At 38.5% G+C, this 26,082-nt stretch overlaps 1 protein-coding gene across 1 annotated transcript in view; it reads left to right on the top strand.

Annotated features, from left to right (window-relative positions):
- LOC119544298 (SPHK1 interactor, AKAP domain containing) overlaps positions 1-25,768 on the top strand; it is a 208,567-nt gene extending 182,799 nt beyond the window's left edge. The window contains exons 8-12 of the mRNA XM_037849670.1: positions 11,090-11,275; positions 13,099-13,185; positions 15,407-15,459; positions 15,547-15,731; positions 23,924-25,768. Coding sequence (XP_037705598.1) covers positions 11,090-11,275; positions 13,099-13,185; positions 15,407-15,459; positions 15,547-15,731; positions 23,924-24,067 — 655 coding nt within the window. The 3' untranslated portion in view covers positions 24,068-25,768. The remainder of the gene's footprint in view (positions 1-11,089; positions 11,276-13,098; positions 13,186-15,406; positions 15,460-15,546; positions 15,732-23,923) is intronic.
- The last annotated feature ends 314 nt before the right edge of the window (positions 25,769-26,082 follow it).

Raw genomic sequence — 26,082 nt, 5'->3', positions numbered from 1 at the left:
AGAATGCAAGGGAAAGAAGGGGGGAACAAAACATGAAAACATACAAGCTGAAGAACACGAAGCTCAACTAAAAAGTACAGACTGAGCTGACCAAGATGACAAGTCCTTACATATCATTAATTCTACAGCTATAGACAATATTTATCAAGGTCTCATAGGGGTACCATGCCTCACTTTAGTTCACGAACCACCAAGGATTCTGGAGAATCACTAATTTTTAGAAGTGATCAAAGGATGGAAGAAAGAAAATAGCCAACATGCAATTCTTTAGAATTACCTTAACTTGAAATATGAAAAAAAATGGAAAACCTTTATAGATTTCAGATATCTGATTTAGAAGCTGCTTTATCACAAGGATCATAACTCAGCTGAGCTCTTTTGTCAAAGAAGGTTACCTAGTTAGGGAGCTTTTATAAACTACTAATTCAATTCAATTCACGGTTGTAAGCTCAAATCAAATAGTGATTATCACTGAAGTTGAATAAAATTCATGATACAATTTTGGGTTAAATGTCACTAACTTCATGCTTAAAACTGGTACCAATATGGGGGGTTTAAAAAAAAATTGGGGACCACATATGTATAAAGCCACTAAATCACTTAGGTTTGTATTCCATCTAATGACCCAAGCGCACCCCCTCCTACCTCGTGATATGGATCTCTGATTCAGTTGTCCACCAATGAGAGAAAAAAAAGGGTGTGGAATCATCAGCTGTAGAAATTCAAGAGCTTCCAAAACATAAGGACTAAGTGTCTTCACAAACCAATAGAGGATTCTTATAGAACGCAGACTACTCACCAACTTTCTAAATTAAGCATACCACTTTGAGCAAGTTCTTTAATCTTTCTTTTCCTCAGTTTATCCATCTGTAGGTGGGAATAATAATAGTACTTACATCATAAGAAGATATTTAAGGCTTTAAAAATGTACATAAAGCTCCTAACTTAGTGTCTAGTTCATTGTAAGCATTCAATAAATGTTTACTTTGTCATTATCATCACTGCGTGGTCGTTGTTTGGGATTAGAGTATGTGGTTACTTTTACTCCAGGAGGTTTTCGTTTTCTCTTCAAAAAAATATATTTCAGAATTTTATTAAAATGAGAGAATTCCCAGGATTTGCAAAGGGGAAAATTAGTCATATTTTCTATTGCATTCTCCAAGCTCAGAGTTGTTCTCATGGGAGTTCATGTGTCAAAATAGCTCAATACAAAACTATTCCCTGTGAATCAGTTGTTACCCACTTCTACGCAAGAGGGTGGCAGCTGACATAGGCATTTTTGATTCAGTTTGGGACTGAGGAGGTGTCATATCCCAAAGATGCTTTTAGGCTGCTCTCTAAGTATATGCATGGGGGGCCTTTTCATTATTCTTACTAAAAATGCAACAAGGACTCAACATACTGAAATAAGCATCATTTTTCTTACCTTTTTTTATTTGGTAATTGAGAGTAACAGTTTCAGTATCTATCATGGAAATCATGCCCACATAGAAATACCTGTTATCTTTTAGACTACCACATTTTTCAAGATGACTGACTTACCACTCACTTATAGAGAGTTTAAATGATTTAGAGTAGCCCTCATCTTGATTTCTGAGGAAAATATTATCTTATTGGCGGGCAGCAATGAATTGTTAACGCAGCCTTCTTCTCTGAGATAATTGAAGAGCAATGCTCTTCTAACCTTTTAATAATTTGAGACTATAAGGAATAAAAACAGAATTCTGAACACATTTATGTTGCACTTGCTGATGTCATCTGATTTTTTAGAATAATTTTATCTTGTGTATCTGTTTTTTCATTTATATTTGCTTCAAGAAAGAATTACTCATCCAACAAATACTTGAGTGCCCATTCTGTGATACATGCTGTCCTTGGGGCTGCAAACACAGAAGAAAGTGGAGAGAGTTGGTGGCTTCACCCATGGCTCTTACACTTGAGTGGGAGAAACAGACAGTAAATGTGGAAAATTCCTTGGGAAAAAGATGATTGCAGAGTGCGAGGAGAGGGAATAACTGGTTGGGGGACGTGCCTCCTTTAGCTGGGTATATGAAATGAGACCTGAAGAAGTGAAGGCACTAACCATGTGAAGAATCACAGTGAAAACCTTGCATTTCAAGCATTCTGGGGTTCTAGCTAGCCTGAAATTTTTTTCCACACTATGAATCACCTAGAAATCCTAGATTAAATATAATAAAATATCCTTTTAAACATGGGAACTGCTACTGCTACTACTAACAATAATAATAATAATAAATCATAGGCCAAAAATTAAAGGAGCTGGAAATAAAAGTGGTAAGTTAAGTGACTGATTGGTGGTAACCTACAAGCTTATTTTTTAGAGGCCAGTGGAAACCAGGAAATGAGGCTATGAGTCCATGAATGGTGAAGATGTGGAATTGAGACTGATCTCTATATCCTCAAAGGTGACATCCTCAGTAAAAGCGTGAGCTAGGGGAAAAGAGTTTGCCCACCAGAAGAGGGAGATGATAAGAAGATGTACCTTACAGCGTTAAGGCTCTGGGGAGAAGAGGCAAAACACCCCCCAAGAATTTATAACCACAGCTTGCCCAAATGTATGTTTGGGGTTCTAAGTTGCATTATCTCTCTAGTCCATGAAACCCCAAGCTGGTAAGTTACATTTAAACAATCTCAGGTTAACAGAACTTGGAGAGCTTGGCAGAGTCCAGAACAAATCTTCTCTGGAGACTTAAGACACAGTCTTAAAGGATTCCCACAAATAAAGCCCCATCAAATATGAGCTCAGAACCTCAAATTACAAGACACACGAGGAAATAAGGCACTGAAAACAAGACAGCAAAACATCTGATAGCAGAATTAGTCCTACCAAGGATTTCAGATGTTGGAATTATCATATACAGAATGTAAAATAAGTATATTTTAGATATTGAAAGAAAATGAGGTATTTAAAACATGAGCAACAAATTACAATAAAAATAGGATGAGGAAGATTTAGAAATCATCAACTCAAAAATTATAAAAGGTGAAGAGTATAATGATTGAAATTTAAAACTATTTTTAAAAAATAGAATTATTAAAATTAAAACCTCTATGGAATACCTGAAAAGAGAACTTTAGTAAAAGATAAAGGTGGAGACTTCTGCTTTCAGCCACGATGGAATAACTGAACCCAAACTTGCCATTCCTTGGTAAACAACCTTAATCCAAACAAATATATGAAACCACTGTTTTTAGACATTCTGCAATAAGGAGAACATTGAGACAAGGGAAACAAACAAATTGAGCCTTAGAATTGCCCTTACTTTCTGCCTGGATTCCGTTTTCAGGCAACAGTGCATGGAGGACAAAGTAAGCAGAAATTGGTGGGCTCTCTGAAATAAAGAGACAGAGATTCCAGGAAACTATGCAGAAAGGAGCTCTAGAAATTTGCAGAGTGATCCCCTTAAGTCTGTTGCGGAACACCAGGCCATGAATGCATAGATGAAACTCCATGCAGTTAGGGAGTTGTAAGCTGAACGACTCCACAAGATCACACAGGGATGGGAGAATTTAGTTCCAACCAGCCAGAGTGGAGAATCCATGTTAAATGCATCCAGCATTTGGTAGAGACTCCACAAAGATCACACCTTAGAATTAGGGCTAAAATACTCCCAAAATATAGGCTAATCTAAATTGTTCCTAAAAAACATATAAACAAACACTGAAAAGATCAAACTGAAATGAAAGTAATTAAACACCATAAAAATTTCAACGTTACTTAAAGAAAGACAATAAAATCAGCACTGGACAACATAAATTCACAAGATAATATCCAATAAAAATTGTTACATGTGCAAAGAAGCAAAAAAAATATGACCCATAACCAGAAGGATAATCAGTCAACAGATGTGTACCCAGAAATGACGGAGATGATGAAATTAGTAGAAAAAGGACTTTAAACAGCTCTAATAAACATGCTCAAATATTTAAAGGTGTATGTAAATATAAAATGTTTTGAAAATTATAAACTCATAAATCAAGAAGTTCAATGGATCCTAAATAGGGTAACCAAAAAAAAAAAAAAAAAAAATCAAGGCACATCATAATCATATTATTAAAAGCTAATGATAAAGAATCTTAAAAAAAAAAATCCAGAGAAAAAGAAACATTACATATTGAAGAACAAAGATAAGCATTGCAGCAGATTTCTCATCAAAAACAATGTAAGCCAAAAGACAAAGAAAGACATATTATCAGTGCTGAAGGAAGGAGAAAAAACTGTCAACATAGTATTCTCTATCCATCAAAAACATCCTTCAAAATAAAGGTTAAATAGTAGCAGTTTTAGACAAACAAAATTTGAGAAAATATGCCACAGGAAACCTCCACTACAAGAAATGTCAATGGAAGTTCTTAGGTTGAAGGAAAATACTACTAATGGAAACTTGGATCTACACAAAGAATAAGAAATGCCACAAACAATAAATATGTAGATAAATATAAAAAAACTTTTTCTCATTTTAAAAATTTCTTTAAAAGATAATTGTTTAAAAGAAAAAATGTTTTATGACATACATATAACTAAAATATAGGAAAACTATAGCACAAAGGATGGCAGCAGGGGGATGGGGGGAGATGGGAGTATATTGTCATAGGCTCTTCCATTATAATGAATTTGTATGATGTAATTTGAAGGTAGACTGTAATAAATTGAAGGTGAAGATCATAAATCCTGAAGTAACTACAAAAAAGATATAGAGCAATAGCTAATAAGCCAATAATGGAGATAAAATAGAATGGTGAAAATTGTTCAGTTACTCTAGAGAGAAACAGGAAAAGTAGGGGGGAAAAAAAGAACAGATGAGGCAAATAGAAAACAGTTCTCAAGATGATATATTTAAATCCAGCTATACTGATAATTACATTTTTAATGGTCTAAACACTCCAATTAAATGGCTAAGATTATCAGACTGAATAAAAAAGCAAAAGCCTACTATAAGAAATACATATCAAATATAAAGATGTGTGTAGATTAAGTAAAATAATGGAAAGGAAATATAAGAAAGCCTGAGTGACTATGTTAATATCAGACTTCAGTTTGAGGAACATTGCTAAGGTAGAGAGAGACATTTTAACGATAAAGAGCCCAAATCATCCAGAAGACATCATAATTCTAAATAAGTGTGCACCTAATTACAGCTTCAAACTACATGAAGCAAAAACCGACAAAGCTGGGAGGATAAACAGACAAATCCACAATTATAGTCCAAAATTTCACACCCTTCTTGTCGTAGCTGATAGAGTAGTAGAAAGTCAGAAAGGATATACATGACTTGAATAACATTACCAATCAACTTGACCTAAGTGACTTTTACAGAACAATCCATCCAAATGCAGCAGAACATGATTTTAAGTACATTTGAAACATTTACCAGCATGGACTATACTTGAGCCATAAAACATCTTAATAAATTTAAAAGAATTAAAATCATATAGAGTATATTCTCTGATCACAAAGGAACTAAACTAAAAATCAATAACAACAATATATCTGGGCAATCTCCAAAATATTTGGAAATTAACATTGGTCAAAAAATAAGCCACAGAGAAATTAGAACATATTTTGAATTGGATGAAAATTAAAACACAATGTATCAAAATTTGTGGGATGCAGCTAAAGTCATACTTAGAAATTTATACCTTTAAATGTTTCTATTTTTAAAAGAAGACTGGTCTTAATTAATGACCTAAATTTTGCCTGAAGAAACTAGAAAGGGGTGATCAAATTAAACCTAAAGTAATATAAGGAGGGAAAGAATAAATGTAAGAGCAGGAAACAATGATAATGCAAATGGAAGAGACAGAGAGAATCAGTGAAACCAAAAGCTTTTATAGTCTAAAGATTGATGAATACATGCATGTTTATGCATTTAAACTTAAAATGTCTAAAATGAATATTGTTAATTTTCACACTCTCCCTCTTCAATGAACTTTTTGTGGTAGCTAAACAACTGCATGACACATTGAGAAGAGGGTGTAACAGTCAGGGTCCCAGAGTTTTCCAAAGAAACAGAACTGACAGAATAAAAGAAATGTAAGAAATTAGCTCAGACAACTATGGCTGGCAAGTCTGATGTCCTAGGCAGGCCAAGGGCAAGAAACTCTGGTAAAGGTGATCTGGAAATCCTGAGTCTGAATCCCCCAGGGGAGACCAGCAAACTAGAAATTCCAGCAAGAATCAATGTGGAAATCTTGAGACACAAATTCTTCTGACCTCTGTAACCCTAAGTTCTTGCTATTAAGACCTCCAACTGATTGAATGAGGTCCTTCATTTAAGGTCAACTGATGGAAGATGCTAAGCCCATCTACAAAATGCAACCATAGTAAGAACTAGGACAGTATTGGACCAAACAACTGAACACCTCAATAACCCAGCCAAGGATACACATAAAATTACCCATCACAGTGGCCTTTTACTGTATTTATATATTTATTTTTTTGTTAATTTATATTTCTGGCAAGTACTTTCTGTTTTCCATTTCCAGTAATGACTTAAAATTTCTTTGTAAAATAAATTTATTTAGGCTATATAGAGTAAACTGATTAAAAGAATATTTCAGAAAATAATAATACAGGCGGAATGTGGATATGGCAGAAATCATGAAAGTGATTTGCTAAGAAATGAAGTTTGGAGAGAACTGGGCCAGATGATTTCTGAGGTCCTTGCTAGCTGAGAGGTTTTTCAGTTAAATTTGATATGACATATGGTCCTCTAAAGCTCTGTATGTGAAGAGGAAAAAAATCTATCTGCATACATTGGCACAAAACATCTTTGCATTATTCATTAAAAAATGAGCAAAGCTATAAATTTCTGTCCAAAGAAGATGAAAACTCATAATTTGGATAATCATTTTTCATTCTGAATACCTTGTGATATGACATGGAACATGAGGTATACTGTGAATAGAGTGTGAAATTGAGATAAAATAAAATTTACTCACAGACTCATTTTTTAACCTAGAAGTCTAATGACAAATCACTATTTAACTTCTTTAGTTAAAAAAAAAAAAAAAGTAAATAAATAAATAAGTATAAATCCTGGAATGAATTTTTCTGATAACAAAGGTCATAATTTAGGAAAGAATCAGTCCAGGAAATTATTTTTTAACCAGGCAAACAAATGGTTTTGGAGCCCTTTCCCTTGTGCCCAGCAATTTATCCATTTATTCTTTATAGGAAATCTGTGTAATGTTTCCATTTTCCACCAATGAACTTTTCTGTCATCTGAATTTAACTAAATACTGTCTCTTTGGCTGCATCTGCTCTCTCCCTTCCTTCCTGCTTAATTTGGAAAAACCACATTTTAGAAAGTAAAATCAAGCATATTAAGGATCTGCTTTCACCATGTGTTAGCAGCAGAGAATGCTATAAACAACCACACCTCGATACCATACCTATCCAGAATGCTATGAGAAGGAACTTAGGGCCAAGAGACAAAGGTGGATGGGAAGCCTTTTGTAATATTCCTTATAAGGTCAGTAAGTTCACACATCCAAAAAGAGACTTTTAGCCACACTCCCAAAAGTTATGCATTTGAAATCTTAGACCAGAACGCACTAAAAGCAATTAAGTATACCCATTTCTCGGAGAAGGGATACCATTTTAAGATTACTTAAGAGGAAAATTACATAGACTTTTCTTCAGCGAAGATAGTATTTTGAGTGGTAGAGACCAAGTGTCTTACACTGGATTGCCTGGGAACAGATCCTGAGAGGCAGAGTTTGGCAGATCCTTCCTTAGGGGTGTTCTCCAGGGGTACAATGATACACATAAGAAAGTGGGAAGGCAGAGTTGGGCTGAAGAAGCTAACCTCAAATGCGGTTGCAGCTGAAGCCTCAGCCCACCCTACAGGAAACTCTGAAGCTGGAAAGGTCTGCCAGGTTTGGTGTAAACTGAGGCAAGGAGGTGGGCTTTTGGTATATCTGTATCAGCTGGTCACTGGGACACCTGCCAGAAAGGGTATGCCTTGGCGTGGCAATTCCCTGTCCGAGAATAATTCCCAGTGTGAATAGTCAGCAGTCAGATTCTCAGCAGCGAGTGTGCAATGGCCTGGAGAAGAGCCTTCCAGTATCCACTACACCAAGTTTCACTGCATTTTTCATTGGCAACTGAAATATGCTTTGGCTTCTCATTTTCAGTCATTAACATCATTCTCTGCTATACTATTGGACTAGTGTTGATATTTCATGAATATTTTCACATTTCTGTGCCATCAGGGTTTTCTGAGCAGAGAGCACTGGCACCTGAGCAAAATGATGATTGAATACTAACCCAAAGATAGAAACTTTGGAGAGGTATAGAGGTTTGTATCCCAGGAGCCATTTGTTTACATTCCAGGGTAGTGAGGTAGAATCCTTTCTCATCTCTGCAAAGAGGAGAGGATTCACATTTGTTTATAAACCATAACAAAGGTCTCGCCACCCGCCCACACTGCACCTCCACCCCCACCCCCACAGAAGAGGGGGACAGATACGCCAGCAGCTCCTGCATGAGCTCCAGGCTTCATAATTTGGAACCCCCTCCTCAGTGCAAAACTGTCTGAACACCCAGTGTTTGAGGCATCAGAAACTGACTCAGATTGCTCTGGGAGTAAATAAACAGTCTGATCCTTAATCAAGCACTCTTGTGTTTCTGGTAGTGTATTTGTATGTTTTTATAAATAAATATAAATAATATGAATATAAATGAGCCCTGTGGCAGGCAAACAAATGAAAATTCAAGTTTATTTAGGACCTGCTGTTGCTAAGTGTTAGCAGCAGAACAAGCTAGACGCTGCCACTCCTGAAGTTATTCAGAATGCTGTTAGCTTGCAAATAGTGTAACATCCCAGACTGCCCACAGTTTCACACTAACAGGTAGAGCCCTCTAAATTGAGACATGGGGCCCAATTATGAAACTAGGCACTTTTAACAACAGCATATCCATCTAAGGAGTAGGTCATGTGTCCACAGCCCTGTTATTAAGATATAAGAAAGTATTAAAAATTCTTAATATTGTAAGATATACACACAGATAACTATTGTGCAAAGTAGGAAGCATTAAGTGCTGCCAAAAAAAAAAAAAAAGAGAGAAACAGATAAATTGCTATGACCATTCAAGAGAGAGATGGGGATTAAAGAAGGTTTCAGGGAGAAGGGAGCATTTCGGATGGGCCCTGAAGATTGGTAAGCAAAGATCCAAAAAGGGCATTATCAGACTTATGATTCTTAATGATATCTATAAGTTACTAATAGAGAATAATAACACTTACTGGGTACTTGTATGTCAGGCACTAAACTAAATGCATTAGAGGAATTTTATTTTCAAATTTATTTCTTCAGAAAGCACTTTTGAGGTGGGTGTTATTACTTCGCCCAGCCTAGAGAGGTTTATTAACTTATTCAGGTCTGACAGATGGCAGGGGGCTGAACTGGAGTCCATAGCAGTTTGACTCCAGGGACAGGGCTTGAAGCACCCTGATCACCAGCATTTGGTCAGAGGAAACTGCAAGGGCAGAGGCTGAGTGGCAACACACCCCTGGCCCACTTGAAGAGCAATGGATCACTTTATTTGCTAAAGTAGTGAGTGGGGTAGAGGGAGATGAAGCTTTCAGCCATGGGAGAAGGCCATGAATGACAGAGTTTAGATTCAGGGGGTACCTGATGGTTTTTGACAACAGCAATCAAAGATATGCTTTAGGAACATTAATCTGGCTGCAGTGCAAAGAAGGTGTTGAAAGTGAAGACGTTGGGGCACAGCTCTGGGAGGCTGAAACAATAATAGTCCAGGCACGAATTCATAGTGGAACATTCAAACTTAAGGTCAAAGGTATGATACCAACTATTCTTGCAATCTTGGGTAAGTCATTCAACATCTGTAAGCTTCTACATCCTTACCTACAGAAAATCTATGAGTTTCCTTCCAAATCTAAAATTCTAGGAATTTAGAAGGACCTAAATTAGGATAATTTCAGTGAGTGCAGGGACAGGGGTAAGCAAGTATGGGAAAGATACTTTAGAGATGGCATGGAAAGAAGATAACAACTGATTGAATGCAAAGGGCAAGAGGGAGAAACCACTGCAAGATTTTAAGCCTAGATACCTCAGGAAAGTCAATGGGGAAAGTCAGTGGAAGGAGGTGGGAGGACAATTAGGTTTCATTTTAGATATACTGATTTTGAGATGTTAATGGGACAGATTGGAGATGTTCAGAACAAGTGAAATAGGACCCCTGAAGCCAGAAAAAAAGATCCTGGCTGAAGTTCAGATTTGGAAGCTGTTTTCATAGTCAGGTGAGTAGGTGAGACTGTTTAGGGTCAGACTGTGGAGGGCAGCCAGGCCATCAGAGCTGGGGAGAGCGACAGAGAGAAACAGAGAACCAGGTTCCAGGGAAGGAGCTGCCACAGAGGTAGAAATTCACAGAAGGCCTGAGAGGAGAGGCTTCCAGAAGAAAGATCTGCCAGAACAAGTGCTCCAGTGCTGCTCTAAAAAGTGCTAATCCAAAAAAAATGGTGTTGATATAAATCAGGATTTTCACAGGGAATGGTGAAAACACGAGGCAACAAGTAGAAAATATATTTAGTGAGATTTATAGGAAAAATGACTTGGTAAAGCAACAGAACTGGAGTGAGTATTTTCCTCCAAGCACATTGTACACATACCACTTGTATTAGAATTTGCCTGAGGTGGTTGTTTAAAATGCAGATTTCTGGGCCTTCCTCCAGAATGACTGAATTATAATTATAATCTCCCGTGGGGATGGTTCAGGTATCTCCATTGTAAATACCACCACCCCCTAGTAATTCTTACACAGACTGATTTCAACCTGTTTTCCAAATGCATGGACAGAGTGGGTGGAAGGAGATGAATTGAGGAGGGGGACAGCTGATGGAGGGTCATTCTGAGAGGGCAAGATGGGATCTAGGGCACCAGCAGAAGGATTCACCTTAAAAGAAAGAGTCCTTCTAGGTCCAATGATATCTGGTTCACTATGGCGAAGACCCGGACTCAACAGAGCAGCCAGTGTGGTCCCTGTGACAAGTTCTATTTTGTGCCTCCCCTCTTGGTAATAACATCTCGCCGTCCACAGTGGTCGCCTTGATGCCGGAGGTGTACCGGAGCCTGAAGTGTCCACTGAAGCCAGAGGCCCCGAGGAGTTCCCCAGCTCTCCCAGCAGCTGTGAGGAGAGCACAGGCAGCTGGTCCCAGCTCGCCAACGAGGAGGACAACGCAGACGACACAAGTAGCTTTCTGCAGCTCAGCGAGCGATCCATGAGGTACCTGCTCTTCACTTGTCTTGAGGGAAACAGGTCTCAGCAGATTCTAAAAGGACATTTTAATGGTTCTCTGCAGAAGGTCCCTAATAGAGCAAAAAGGAAAGCTTTGCCAGGTCAAGATGTCTGCCTGTCATGATTTGTGCCATGAGGTATCTTAATATCCCATTATAACTTGAATTACACAGTAAGAATCCACTGTGTTCCCTCTCTGCAAGCACCAGCTGGTGCATTCAATGATGGCAAGTGTGAATTTTTATATAAGAGTTGCTATTAACACCTTGTGTGATTGATACCTTCTTTCTGGTTCATTTGTATTTCACATGCAACACAGGCTGTGTTTACATGAGGCAAATGTTTCCACACTGTGTCTTCTTGTTTGGCCTAACTGTTCCTCTGTTTTCTCTCCGCTGGCCTCTGAATTGTTGCTCTGGAAGAGCTAGAGAGGAACTTATGGGAGATCAGATTTGGAGGAACTCAAATCATTCAGGAACCTTGAACTGAAAAATATTCTCCCAATAGGTAGAAACTGTAAGGCAATCTCCACGTTCTGCCCAAAGTCTTACTTGATTCTGGACCAACAAGTCCATAGACTTTCCAGATAGTTCAATGGGAAAATATGGTTCAGAAGCATCTGGGTGTGTGGCTCTTTGAAAATTTTATTTCTGGCAGTTCAGTCCTCATACTTTGGCACATTTCACCATGTTAAACAATTGTCTAAAATTCTAAGATATGGAAGGAAATGTCACAAGATAGAGACAGGGACAAAGAAGACCTCAACTTTGGGGTCTTAACAGCAGAAGTTTTTAGGTTTAGTTACCTCCAGTTCAATATTTAAATCATCAGTTTTCAATCTGTGAATGTATTCAGTATCCACCCCAAATCCAAGGCAAGAATGTAAAGTTGAGGAAGTCTATTTAGTTAGGGTACTCCCTGGGGAAGACTCTCCCAGTAGGTGGCACCCCGGCATTTGCCCCTTGAAGATCTTGATTGGCAAAGATGTTCCATTGGGAAATGGAGAATGTGTGAGAAAACTCAGGGGGTTTAGTGAAGTTGGATGAGTGCCATTTCTCAGGTACAGACAGAGCCTAAAACTAGGCTCAACTCTACTATGTTTCAGTAGGTTCTGGGCTAGAAACTAAACTGTATGTTCCTTGGGCAACCGACAAAAATGATGCAATCCATGATCCCTTCTTCTGCATGATACATCAGGGATCAGATGTTGCTCCTTCTCAGAGATTTTAAGATAAAGGAGTTATAAAATGTTGACATTGCCTAACTTGTCCTGGAAATTCTGTGGTCCCATAGGAAAACAATGACCGAGGTACACATTCTATAGAATGTCCCTCAGAAAAAATCCCCTGAAAGGCAAAGGGAATGCACTGGTTTCTGCTGGGAATGAAGAGCATTCTGGGATCTTCCCCAGCCAGCATGTTCAAAATACCTTGGTCTCTGGGGATGAACCCAGGGAATCTCTTGCTGATAGATAAGCTTCTCTCCTGTAACTATAATGAGGAAGAAAAGAGGCATGCTGATGATTATCCTCTAGGTGTGATCCACCAGATGTGATGACACTTCAAAAATCAGAAATTATTATTATTATTATTATTATTATTACTGCTTTTGACTTAAGCCTATTACGTTTATGTAGTTCGTTAAGTATTCCTAATTTGGTCAGAAATAAAAGACAATTTAGGGGTCCTAGAGTCAAAGCAATATTCTTCTGGGGAACAAAAACAGGATCTCTTAGAACGCTGGACCTCAGGGTCGACAGTGTGGCCAGGTGGTGGAGACTGGCATTAATATATAAACTTTTGCTTTGTCAGCAATGGCAACACTAGTGCCACTAGCAGTCTTGGCATTATGGACCTGGACATTTATCAGGAAAGCATGCCATCTTCTCCCATGATTCAGTAAGTAGCCACTGAGATGCAGTGATTGTGCAACCACCCCTCCGATTTCATCTGGCAATCCATCTTGATCATCCAGGTTGTGCCCAGCCACTGACTTCATCGTGTCTGTACTCTGTAGCTCCTGGCACTGTGGTTCCCCGTTACTGGAGCAAGAACTAGCTCAGGCCTAGCAAGGCCACACCCTACCACCAGGGTGCTTTCTGAGTTTCAAATCTGCCCCCATGATATATTTCAGATAGAGCATATTAATATAATCAGAAGTGTATGTCATTTTACCTAGTTGGACACATAAAAGTAAAAATCCGTGTGAATTATAGCAATCCAGCCAAGAAAGACTATTGTTCAACAGAATCTGATGTGGATGGCATCTCCTTTACTTGCAGCCACTTGGGCCAGTCACTATCAAATGTGTCTAATACCAAGCGGTTGCCGTGATAGGGATGAGATGAGATGTGCATCTGAACATCTCTGTTCAGTGACTGAACCCCACAGCATGGGGACCTTCTCAAAGACCAAGAGAAAAACACACTGAGAGAAACTTAATCCTTACTAAATCACATAAAGCATGGCACAGACAAGGAGGGCAACATGAGATCAGGATGGACGAATTTTAGAGTTTGTGATTATTCTGGAGAATTAAATGGATTGAAATCTATTTTTGACCATTATGGTTTAGCTTGTTATTAGAGATTTCTGAAATTTCAGGAAAATGAAAAAGGAGTATAGGTTAAAAGTTGCTCCCTGACCCATTTCCTTGATCACTGTCTATAGCTAAAGCACTTTTAACTCACCATTTCAGCAGGCGTCCAGCCTGCAGAGGGTTCCTCAATGATTGAAGGTTGCAGTTTATCCTTTGTTGCTTCACACAGCCATTATTCAAAAGGAGAGATGAATATATGCATCAGTTTGTTTTTTTAAAGGAGAACGGGGTGGTGGGGGGACTACTTCGGGGTGAATTTTTTTCTCCTTCAGGAAACAAATAATTACTTTTTGCATCTTTCTCCCTGGGCTGAGCCTAGGCCTCCTAAATGTGTTCAGGGAAAGCCAAAACCTCCCACCCATATTCAGCATTTTGCACCTCCATGATAACAGAAACTCTACCTACCATATGTCATTTTCACTTATGTCACTTGTATAGAGATCTAGCAGAAAATCTAGACCTTTAGGGCATTGGCCATTCTTCTGCAAATAATTAGATATTAATCAAAGAATGGCTCTATGGGGCCTCATCAACCATAGGTTCCTTCTCTCAACATCAGGAATACTGTGGAACGTATCAGTCAGATCTTAGCAGTAACAGAGAATATAAGGGATAATCTTCTACATCAAAAGACACATTGTTAAGAACTTCTGTATTCTAATTTCTAGACAGGACAAAAATATAGAACAACCGTAAGCCTATATGCTATATGTGCTATTAAGCTATATGCTCTCATTTTGTAAGCTTTTACCAAGTCCTCTACTCTATACAAGGCTCTAGATTAAGTCCTTGCCATATAAAAATGCCTCAAATATTAAAAGTTACCATATCTAATGAAATGCTCACTTCAGTTATGAGTCTGGTTCCAAAGCACTCCCCAGGCTTATGCAACCCTCCCAATAAAAAGAAACAAAAATTTCAACCTAATGGAAGTATTTTGTTGTATAATTTAAGTTCTGTAGTTCATTTGATGGTCTTTTCCCTTATTTCAAATAAAAGAACCATATGCAGATAGAAAAGTCACATTCCTAGATTAAAGTGCAGGCTTCTATAGCTGTCATAGGATAGGAAAAAAAAATCATGATGAGATGGAAGCATATAGGCCTTTAAATGACAAGTAAAATACAAGAGAAGTATAAATTCCCACATCAGAACTAATGACCTACAGAATCTCCCCTTGGCGGTTCCAACCTATGAAGGTTTATGGAAGAGGAGGTTGAGTAGAATAGAAGGGTGTGTCTCTCAGAAAGGGTCACCCCCAATTATCCAAACTAGACCTATGTAGGTTAGCTGGCTTCTTTTGGGGCAGGGTGGACAGGGAGAGGATTTTTATTACAGACCCAGTAGTTCCACCTATTAGCCACATTGCTATCTCCTCGGCATGACATTACTGTACAAAAACGATAAATGCAGAGTGAACTTCAAAAGCTTTTAGATCAATAAGACCCATCACCTCATCTTCCATTTACAGCCTGCTCTTCCTAAACATTGCCAACCATATATTGTTGTTTTCTTCCCAAGTGAATTAGTAGAAGAAAAGGAGATTCTTAAAGGACAGTCAGAAAACGTAGAGGGTAAGCCACGTTCCCATAATTTTGACACAATTGCCTGCAGTCTCCCTGTGGAAAGCATAGTAAGCCTGTGCTTGTGTCTGTGTTCAGAACACACCTCGGGGCAGCCTGTGGGACCGGCCGGTGGCCGGAGGAGCCTGCTGGTTGTCAACTTTGACCTGGAGCCAGAGTGCCCTGATGCTGAGCTCCGAGCCACTCTGCAATGGATAGCTGCCTCCGAGCTTGGGATTCCCACCATCTACTTTAAGAAATCTCAGGAAAACAGGATTGAAAAGGTATCATTTTTTCTCTGTTGGGGTAGGATATCATAGAGCCTTGTGTCTTCCTCAATGCCGAAAACTCAGAAAATGCCTAGTGTATCCAATTAGGCTGAATTATTTGATTCGGTTTTGACTTTTCACCTTAAAATTGTAGCCAGAACTTTGAAACATTCTGCTTAAATACTTAAGTAGAATCAAGATTACTACTTCCTCAATAGTCACCTCGTTAGTGATGATGTGAAAAGTAAATTGGGGAGATGAAAACTCTTTGAAAGAGTCAGTTATTTTTTGGTTTTCTCTTGCTCTGGAACCAACCAGTTCATAACACTCCTTTAAATAACAGGTAAAACGAAAGGAACTGATAGATGATAGGAACCAAAGTGAGGCCACGCTGATCTTTAAAACAGGCTGTGCATGATGTCATTAGGCAAGTTTTTTCATCATTCCCTACTTACTAGAAATACAAAGTTGAGGAATAGATCCTCCCCTAAATCAGAATTAATAGCAATCATCACTCAAATTCCACATCTCTAGAACTTAACACTAACTTAGGTAGAATCTCATCTCTCAAGATTCAGGCATGACATCCCTCTGCCAACGTTTTCAACCTCAATGTCCCAAAATTTAAAAGCATATTCCTTTTTAAAGATTTCAAATGACTAAATATTGGTCTCCTATTGCTGTGTAACAAATCACCACAAATTTAACAGCTTAAAGCAACACCCAGTTCTGTAGGCAGAAGCTCAGGCAGGTTCAACGAGTTTCTCTGTTTAGGGTCTCACAAGGCAGAAACCAAGGTGCCCACCTGGCTGTGCTCTTACGTTGAAGCACTGGGGGAAAATACACCTCCAGACTCCTTTGGGTTTTTGTCCTAATTTAGTTCCTTGTGCTAATTTAGTTTCCTTGCTGACAATCAGCATAGGCCTGCTCTCAGCTTCTAGAAGATGCCTGCAGTCTTTGCCATGTGTCCCCCTCCAGGTTGCCTTGCTTTGAATCTCTCTTGACATCTTCTGCCCCCAGCTATAGAAAACTCTCTGCTTTTAAAGGGTTTGTGGATTAGATGAGGCCCACCAATTGATTTCCCACTGGACTAACTCAAAGTCAACTGAAGAATTCCTTTGGCCATATAGGGTTACGTAATAAAAGCATGATATCACATCATATTCAGTCCCAGGAATTCGGATAGAAAATCTTGGAACAGGATTCTGCCTTGCATGGTTGGTGTACATTCTTTCAATGTCTTATGGTTACAAAGTATTTCCATGTATCTCCTCATACCTGTTTCTAATAACCCTATGAGAAAAGCTGAATGGTTATAATTGCCCCCATTTCACTAATGAGCAAATCAGGGCTCAGAGATGCTGGTAAGTGAGAGATTCCTCAGAGACTAGGCTGAGTCTAGTCCCCAAATCCTGCTTTCTCCACAAAATACTTCTCAAAGTTTATTTATCCAAAAAGTGTCTCTGTCAAGTAAAATGACCTTGGATTTACAATCTGAATTTAAACGTATATATATATATCTAATTGCACTCTAATTACCAATGCCAAAATCTAGCAGCCTGAAATGAAAGGAACTTTACCTACTTGCCAGTGCACTTCGTAATTGGAAGAACTTACCCATCTCAATACCACCAGCCAATGGGGAGGGGACTGGCTCCGGGAAAGAGCTTGGAGGAAGCCTAATTTTTTTCTATACCCTTTTCCACTTCAACCTCTCTCCAACCAGTTACTTTTACTTCTCTTAGTGGCTGGGTCTGCCCACCACTCTGCACCAACCAAATCTAGGTATCGTTCTACACTTGTTATCCCTTTGTTTGCAAGGTGACAAGTGGTTCCACTCTTTGATAAATTCTCCTCTGACCTTACCCCCAGCCTACCCAGTGAAAAGGATGGAGGGAAAGATCATAATCCAATGGGACCGTCTTGCACTGCCACACACAGAGTCCCATAGATCTTCTGCCATGGGGAGGAAAATAACATTCTCTGGAATACCTTCTTAGATTCCTGGGAAAATGAGAGACATGTTGGTTTCCAACTTTAACTCTAGCCACTTCCTGAATAAGAGTGTTAATGCTGAACTTTCAAATATTCCCATAATGGAATAGATTTTTATACATTCCGTCTTTCTGAAGAAACAAAATAATATCCTTTATGCGAATATGTCTCATAAATCCCTGCAAGAACAAGGGGTGTTTCGGTGATAACTGGATTAGGTAATTCATGTCCTAACTTAATGTTTGTTTACCCATACCTGATTTTCAATCTTCAATGAGTGTGCGCATATTTGCTCACAACTTTTTTCTAACAAAATAAATGTTCCACTAGTATTACTAAAAAAACATTAAATAATGCATTTTTCACTCAATTAGCATCAGCTCAAGAACCTGATTTTTAAGTAATGTAATTGTAAGGATTAAACCTTCTTTCTTTCTTTTTTTTTTTTTTTCAGAGTCACCTTCAGGTAGTCTGCACAAAGTGGCTTTTCCATAAATAGGCCCTGGTGGTTGCCTATGACTGAACTAGTTAAATAAAGCAAACCCTTAAGCAAAATTTCGATATCCTTTATTTTTTCGGTGGTGCATTTAGGGACCTCATTCTGATTGTGTTTTAAATAGCCAGGTAGTTAAGGGACCATTTTCAAGTGATGTAGAAAAGAGAGAGATTATGGCTTTCCACTGAGGTGGTGTCATACAAGCAGCAGTTTCTCATTCACGCCCCATCATCATGGAGAAGGTTAAAGAAATGTCCTTTGTCAACTTCAGAAAATGTCACCTTAACTCACTTTCACCCGAGTATTTAACACCATTCATGGTTGTATACCCCAATTTCCTATTTGCTTGAATCCTGAAATTTTTGGGACATATTAATTTAGTCAACATGTTTTCCTTATGGTGCTCCCAACCAATTAACCCTCATGCCTTGTGAAAATACAGGCATGTGCTAAAGGTGACAGCTGGGAGGATATTGTGAATAAATAATGAAGCAGCTCACCTTTCCTTTCTCTGAACTTGTTGGAGGACACTTAAAGTCAGTTTCTAACTAATTTCAGGGTTCTTTCAACTCAGAAGGCAAATTCCAAGCATTCTGGGTTCTCTGTGCATTGCCACTCCTCTCTTGACAAATGGCATCTTCATTGTCAAGAAGGTTTCCCTTTCCTTTGGGTTTTGTTTAATCATTAAATACTAAGCCCATGTGAAAGGGGCCCTTTCAGAACATTCATTTCATTAAGCAGCTACCACATGACAGACACTATTCTAAGCTCTGGGGATACATCTGGGAACAAAAGAAACTAACTCTCCTACCCTCTTGGAATTTACATTCTAGTTCAGGGAGAAGAGAACTCAAAAGAAGGTCACATTGTAAATAGCAACTTTGAAATATTATGGGAACTTTACTCTGGACAAGGAAGCTTAAAAACACCCGAAAACAATATTTCTCAGACTGTGCCCACGAGCCAGAATCACTTGGGAGACTTATTCACAATTCACATGCCAAGGCCCTTTCTGGGACCTGATCACTTTCTGGGAATGGTGCCCAGGATTATGCAATTTTTTAAAACAACTTCCCCCAAGTAAAGTGATTCTGATGATCACTGAAATTTGAGACCCACTTCCTTAAGAAATATCCTGTAGGAGTGGCACAATTTGAAGTGACCTTAAACTCTGCTAAATTCCAGAGGAAAGATTGTTGATAATAATTCTAATACCGAATAATAGAAAACACTTTGTAAATTTAATTCACAAGGACCTTGACATCAGTTAAATTTAATCTATTTAATTCAAGGCAAACAGAAATAATGGGAGTAAGTTTTTAAAGACACCCAGGTGGTTAATTGTCCTGTTTTCCAGATCCAAAGCATCATTGCCCTCCATCTCTTTTTTTGTTGTTTAAATTCAATGAGCTTAGAAGAGCCGGAGTGGGCTGATAACTATCCTCCCAGTAAATCAGGTCTTGTATCCTTAAGCCAGGATTGAGAATTACTTCCTTTTCTTGGAGGCATTGCATAGGACAGAATGTGCTGAGAGAGAGAAATGGATGTGCACTTACCTTCCTCAGAAAGGGGGTATTAGGCGAGAAGTAGCCTCCCGTCTAATTTCTTATACCACTCCACATGCAAAGTGGTGAAAGGAGAACGAGAGAGAAAATGTTGATGGTGTTGACCTGACTTTTCTAAAAAACTACACTTCGGGTCCCAGTTTTGAAGAAACACCTCACAAAGAAAGGAAACGTAATTAGGAAGAAATAGATGCTAAGACTCTTCATTTGTAAATATAAGAAATTGTCTTTAACCCAAAGGTTCTTTAGCCTTGATTCTCAAACTTAACTGCACATTAGAAGCACCCGGGGAGCTTTTACAAGCCCTGATGCCCAGACCAATTAAATCAGAATCTCCTCCGGGGATGGTACCTGGGCAACACCGTTTTGTAAATATCCCCAGTGATTCCAGCACAGTTCTACGGATGATAAGGCATTGCAGAAGCAATGTAGGAACCAATTCACTTGTGCTAAATGAAATCTAAGTCTGCCTTGGAGCAAAAGAAGGCAGCTGCTTTCAGAAATCTACGTTGCATGTCTCCAAAAACCCACACAACTTGCAAAAACTCCCTTTGATTCCACCATATCATTTTACAATTAATCTAATTTATTAAATGCACCCGAGATTATAAAAGCCCTCTACTGCACCATGCTTTTCAAATGACCTTATCCATACAATCAAGGAATTTAAATTCTCCTAGTTTCCTAAGAATAAATATTTGCTCAAGGAAACGCAACCTATGAAGTATAGGAGGGTAACCTAATTATTACTGATGGTGAAATGGCAGAAAATGAGAATTTTGTATTGTATTTTTTGATGCAATGCAAAGACAAACTTGGATCCCTGAACATGCTAGTGTTCATTATGAAAATACCAAGGCAAGAACGTGGACAGGCACAATGAAGGATTTAGGGCCAGCTGCTAAGTAAAATGTGGCTTAAAAAGGCTATTGTTTACAGTAATAAGCTGCAAATGGCCTTTTCTTGCTTCTTCACAATCTTAGCTTCATTTTTATTTAAAATTTTTTTTTTAAATGGAGTCAAGAAAGAAAGCCTGAGAACTTCCTGCCATCAGCTCTGCAGATGTTTCACGGTCTCAGCGTCTGAGCTTGTCATCACAGCCTCAGAGCATGCTATATTTAGTGGGGTCAGAACATTTTAAAATTTTGCTTTATTGCAATATCAGCCTGGACTTAGAAATAACGAGACCAATCCCAACCTGTATCCTCACTGATGGGGACATTTTCACAACCTTGGACTGGTCAGTACCATGCTGTAGTCATCTCCACACAGCAGGCTCCAAAAAGATGGAAGGAAGCTGGTGTTGGTCCTCCTGAGGCCGACTTGAGGCTGGGGGGCCTTCTGGGAAGGGTATAGCAGATATCGGCATCTTCCTCAGAGCTTGGATCCTTCTTCCTTCTATCCCTCACTTCCTCAGGTATCTGGGTAGGGCAGTGACTCAAATGTAAGAGGAGGGGAAAGGTGGTAGCCCAGTAAGCCAGGGTTTACAGAGAGAAACGAGAAAGGCATTAAGGCGAGTTTTATATTTATGAGTTCTTTCAGTTAACTTCATCTTTTTAAAACTTGTTAAAGGTGAGGAGATACCCTCAAGGGGTAACTCCAGCCTAAAGCCACTGGTGACTTTTGTGGGGAATTCTTGCAAAGAAATCAACCACCTAGAAGTTTCTCTTTTGGTGAAACTTCAGAAACTTGATGGTCACCCCTTTTCTACCAGGAACACCTACTTCCTAGACTTCAATAAGAACTGGAAAAAACCGATTCATCAAATTGTGTGAAGATATGGTAGCCTTTCTCGCCTTTCTCCCCTTCAGGACCGCTAATCTGAGGCATTGTGTTTTGACCACTTTGGCTAATCAAAAACATATCTTGGATATTTCATGCATACTGAGATACAAGTAATATTTCCCAAAATTATTTTTATGTGTCTCAATAATTTACTTATAGCAGCCTGGAAAGTTCCCCTTCCTGAGGGTATTTTGCATGCTAAGCAAAGCCTTAACCTAAAGTTTCCCCTCTGTTCCCTAAAATGTCAGGAATCAGATGGGAAGCAAGGCAGGGTTGTGAGGGGTCCCAGACAAAGAAGAATTTCTCTGAAATTCTTTCACTGAGACTGATGTTGCTGAATGGAGCTGGCCCTCTGTTGCTCTTGCAGTGAGCAGTGAAGAGTGGTCCTGGGTATCTCACCCCCAGAACGTACACGCCCAGTGCTGGCCACGAGGTGATGAGAGGCATACCTCATGACCAGCTCTTCTTTGCTCCTTGCCCACTAGCTACTATTGCCCTGCGCTAGGTTCTGTTCAGCCTTTTCCTTGACCCATGATCTTTAGCCATTTTCATGGTTTACCTTACCAGTAGAAACTTATTGAACACATATCCAAGATGTGCCTATTAATTTTCAATTATATATGTGCAAATGCATTATCTGAAACTCAAGAATGAACGCTTACTCTAGGTTCATCCTCAATGAAACTGGATGTCAAGTCATATTTCAGATTGTCTTCTTGGTAGTTTTGAAAGTGTTTGAATGACATTTCGTCATCCATTCCTTCAGTCATTCAGTAAATATTTATTGAGCACCTACTAGGTGAATGCACAAGATATGAAAAGATGGCTAACTTGTTGGCCCTCCTCTGGGAGCTTATTATCTATAATACAATTGCCATCTGTCTCTACCATCTATCTTGCTTTTCACATCGTTCAAAAACTCTTTGAGGTACTGTTTATGTTTCCTGAAAGTTAAGTATTTTGTTTTCTAGCCTAGAAAGTTGTTTTATTCTGACTAAGCCAACAGAAGACAAGCAAGTACAATACAGCCCTGATTTCTATAACTTTTCAAGTAGTTTCTGCAATCACAGCTGGGAGAAGAAACATAATTTAATAGTAATTCTCTGTAACACAACTTCTCAGTAATTGAAATGAATTAACAAATTCAAACTGGAGAAGGAGAAAAAAAGGCCAGGAAGAAATTAGAATTCCAGTTTCTGGCTGATCTCAAAAGTCTACGTGTACACAGAAAGAACAAAATAAAAAATCCTAGAAAGAAACATTAAGGAATAGTAACTAAACCACAATCCTCTTCTTTCTAACAAATAGGGCTTTCATCCTCACAAAAATTATATTAGATTCAGTCTGTCCTTTCTCCCATTGCTCCAGATATATGTCACCCCCATGTTCTCCTTCCATCATTCTGGTGTAGTAGAAAGAGCACTTTACTAGGGTATTTAAAGACCATGATTCTACTGCCAACTTTTTGTCTCCCAAGCCCTCAATTTTTCATCTCAAATGCCTACTTCACAGGGTTGCTCACAGAATGGAATGAGATTACACATGTGAAAGTGCTTACAAAAATTTCTAGTTCTTAATAATTGTTACTTTTCTTAAGAAGTATCTGACTAAGGAGTTTAAGAGGCCTAAACTCCGGATTCCATCACACTGTGTTCTGAAGGAAATGCTCTGTAATGATTCCCCCATCTTCCCATCCTCCAAACTCACTCTTCACTCAGTCTAGAAGTTTCTAGGTTGTGGCCAACTGATGCTTGTACCAAGAAGGAGGTGACAAATGTAGGATATCAACTCTATCTTTCCTTTTCCTTTTGCTATGGAAAGCCTTCTCTTGATACTTGATCTGAGCATTTGGCAGGAGTGAGGCAGGCATTTTAAGATGGAGTGAGGAACTAGTAGGCGGCCCTACCCAAAAGTTTAGCACTTGGTTTATTTGGCCCAAATGTACATATCCAATTAGAAATCATTTGTGATAGAGATAGAGGGAACCAGAACCATTTTACAGTTTGATCAGAGGGGTGATCTAACCCAGAGAAAAGCAGATCTTAGGAAATACTTCAAGTATCTAGAAGACCTTTGGAAGAAGAATTAGCTTCATTCTATCTGGCCCCCCTACAATCAATGCAAGAGAATTGCTGTGAGGAAAATTCCCCCTCAGTTGAAAGAAGGACTCTCTAACAATCTGAACTGTCTAAAAAGTAAATAGGTTGTCTTTGACAATAGTCCCCTGTCATAGACATTCAAACACAGATTGGACAGCCATTGGGGAGAATATTTAAAAAGAATTAAAGCTTGGGAGAGTGGTTGAATGAGATGACTTCTGAGGACCCTCTGTTCTGTGTGAGCCCTAACTCTATGCTTTATTTTAGTTTCTAGATGTTGTGCGGCTGGTTCATCAGAAGTCCTGGAAAGTGGGGGATATCTTCCATGCTGTTGTCCAGTATTGCAAAATGCATGAGGAGAGGAAGGATGGGACTCCAAGCCTCTTTGACTGGCTCTTGGAACTGGGATAATGTAGCTTTCCCTCTATAGTAACCCTTTCCTTTATTCCAGCTTACATCACAGTGGTTTGCAAAATGCTCTCAACTTTCTCAAAACATTGCATCACATTAGCAGAGCTATAAGAAATCTGCTGCTCGAGCCTACTGCACATGGAATAAATCTGAGGAAAAGCAAACTATAGGTTTATGCAAATCAATACAACCTGTGGGTGAATCCAAAAGAATTTATATTAGAGTGATTGGAAAAAGAGAAACTTCAATGGGCCCCAAATTAGAAAGCTTATGACTAGGTCCCAATTCCAGGAAAGCTGCACTCATGTATCTTTAATAATACAAAATGACTTCTAGTATCTCCAATTATGTGAATCAACCAGACACAAATTCACTGGTCAAAATAATTTCATTCACAATTCTGCAACTTTTATTTTACTTTTCTGAGCATTCAGCCCAGGTAAACACTAAAGATGTGGGTAAGAAATTTCCAAGAATTTGATATAGAAGATTTCCACTTTCAACTGTTATCAGTGGATATTAACAGAAATACAAGAGTCTGTCAATGTCTCCTACTGAGATCATTTCATTTATTCACTGCAACCCACTGATAAATATTCCACCTCTCCCCAACAATATTTGAGCTCCTAGCTAACCAGAACATCCTTGACATTTAGCTAAGGGAGAGCAAGATTGAAGATTGTCTTGTTTCCATCACTGTATTACTTTGGTAATGTGATTACAGAATTCTTACCCTAAGGGAAAATTTTCTTACTAAAAAAAAGTCTTTTGAGATGAAATCTGCTTGTCTATTAAATTATATGAAATGCAAACTTTCATTTTATTTTTATTGTACATTATGAAGAGACTGCTATCTTAATACATTGAGTTGGTTTAGAGGTTCATAAAACATAAAGAGATCCTTATCTTAAATTATATAGTTACATTTGGACTCTGATCATTTGATTATGAATATCTTGGCATCCATATGCCAAATGTGCTTCTACAGTGATATTTATGATGACTGATGCAAGGTAAATACCTTATAGTTGACGTGACCAGTTAAGATCATAGACTAAACTGTCTCTTTTCCTGACTCAAAGATGGACACTTTATTTGGGGAAAGAAAACCCTATCACATTTTAAGTATTTTAACAATAGATATTTAATGTTATTAAAAATAAAGGTATCTGTCTTCTCCCTAATAAGTCTTTTATTCTTTGAACTAAATGAGCTATACTCACATTTATTTTCATGCTCAAAGTAGCTGTTTATTAAAGATTTCCTGAAGTCTTTCCACTATTTTTAAAGATTGTGAAGTAATTTTAAATGTAAACAAGTTCCCACGCCATCAGTGTTGGCCTTACTTGCTCTAGTCATCCACATTTTCAGATGTCAAGAAGGGTTTCCTGTGAGCCATTCTTTTCCCTCTGGGACGCTTTCCCAGTGCTCATTAGGCATTTATTACACAAATAGTCCAAATTTAGCTAATATGTTTCATTTGACACGTTAACCAAATGGCAAATTTTAAAATATACCCGTCACCTGAAACTGAAGGTTCTTTGTGCTACTAAATGGAAAAGGATATATTTATTTTTTAAACAATCACAAATAATTGTGTGTTGACTTTTGTTGTGCTTGAATAAATGTTTGCTTATCCTACAAAGCACAAATTATAATACTGGATTGTAACTATGTGATGAAGTTATGTATGTTGTAACTAATGTTGCAAACTAATCAATAAATTTCTGTTGCCAAATATTTATCGCTTTTTTTCTCCAAGAGTCATAAGCAGTTCATAGAAAAAAATAGTCACAGTGTGCTTGGAAGAAGGTGGATTTTAATTTTTGAATAAACAAATGGCCTTTGACTAAATATGTTAGGGTCAGTAATATTGAGGCTGAATAATTCTTTGTTGCAGAGGGCTGTCCTGGGCGTTGTAGGATGTTTAGTAGCATCTCTGGCCTTGACTCACTAGATGCCAGTTGTGACAACCAAAAATGTCTCCAGACATTGCCACATGTCCCCTGGTTGAG

This window comes from Choloepus didactylus, chromosome 9, assembly GCF_015220235.1.
Source record: "Choloepus didactylus isolate mChoDid1 chromosome 9, mChoDid1.pri, whole genome shotgun sequence".
NCBI lineage: Eukaryota > Metazoa > Chordata > Mammalia > Pilosa > Megalonychidae > Choloepus > Choloepus didactylus.
Note: the sequence above shows the minus strand (reverse complement) of the source record. Positions and strands in the feature narration are given on the sequence as shown.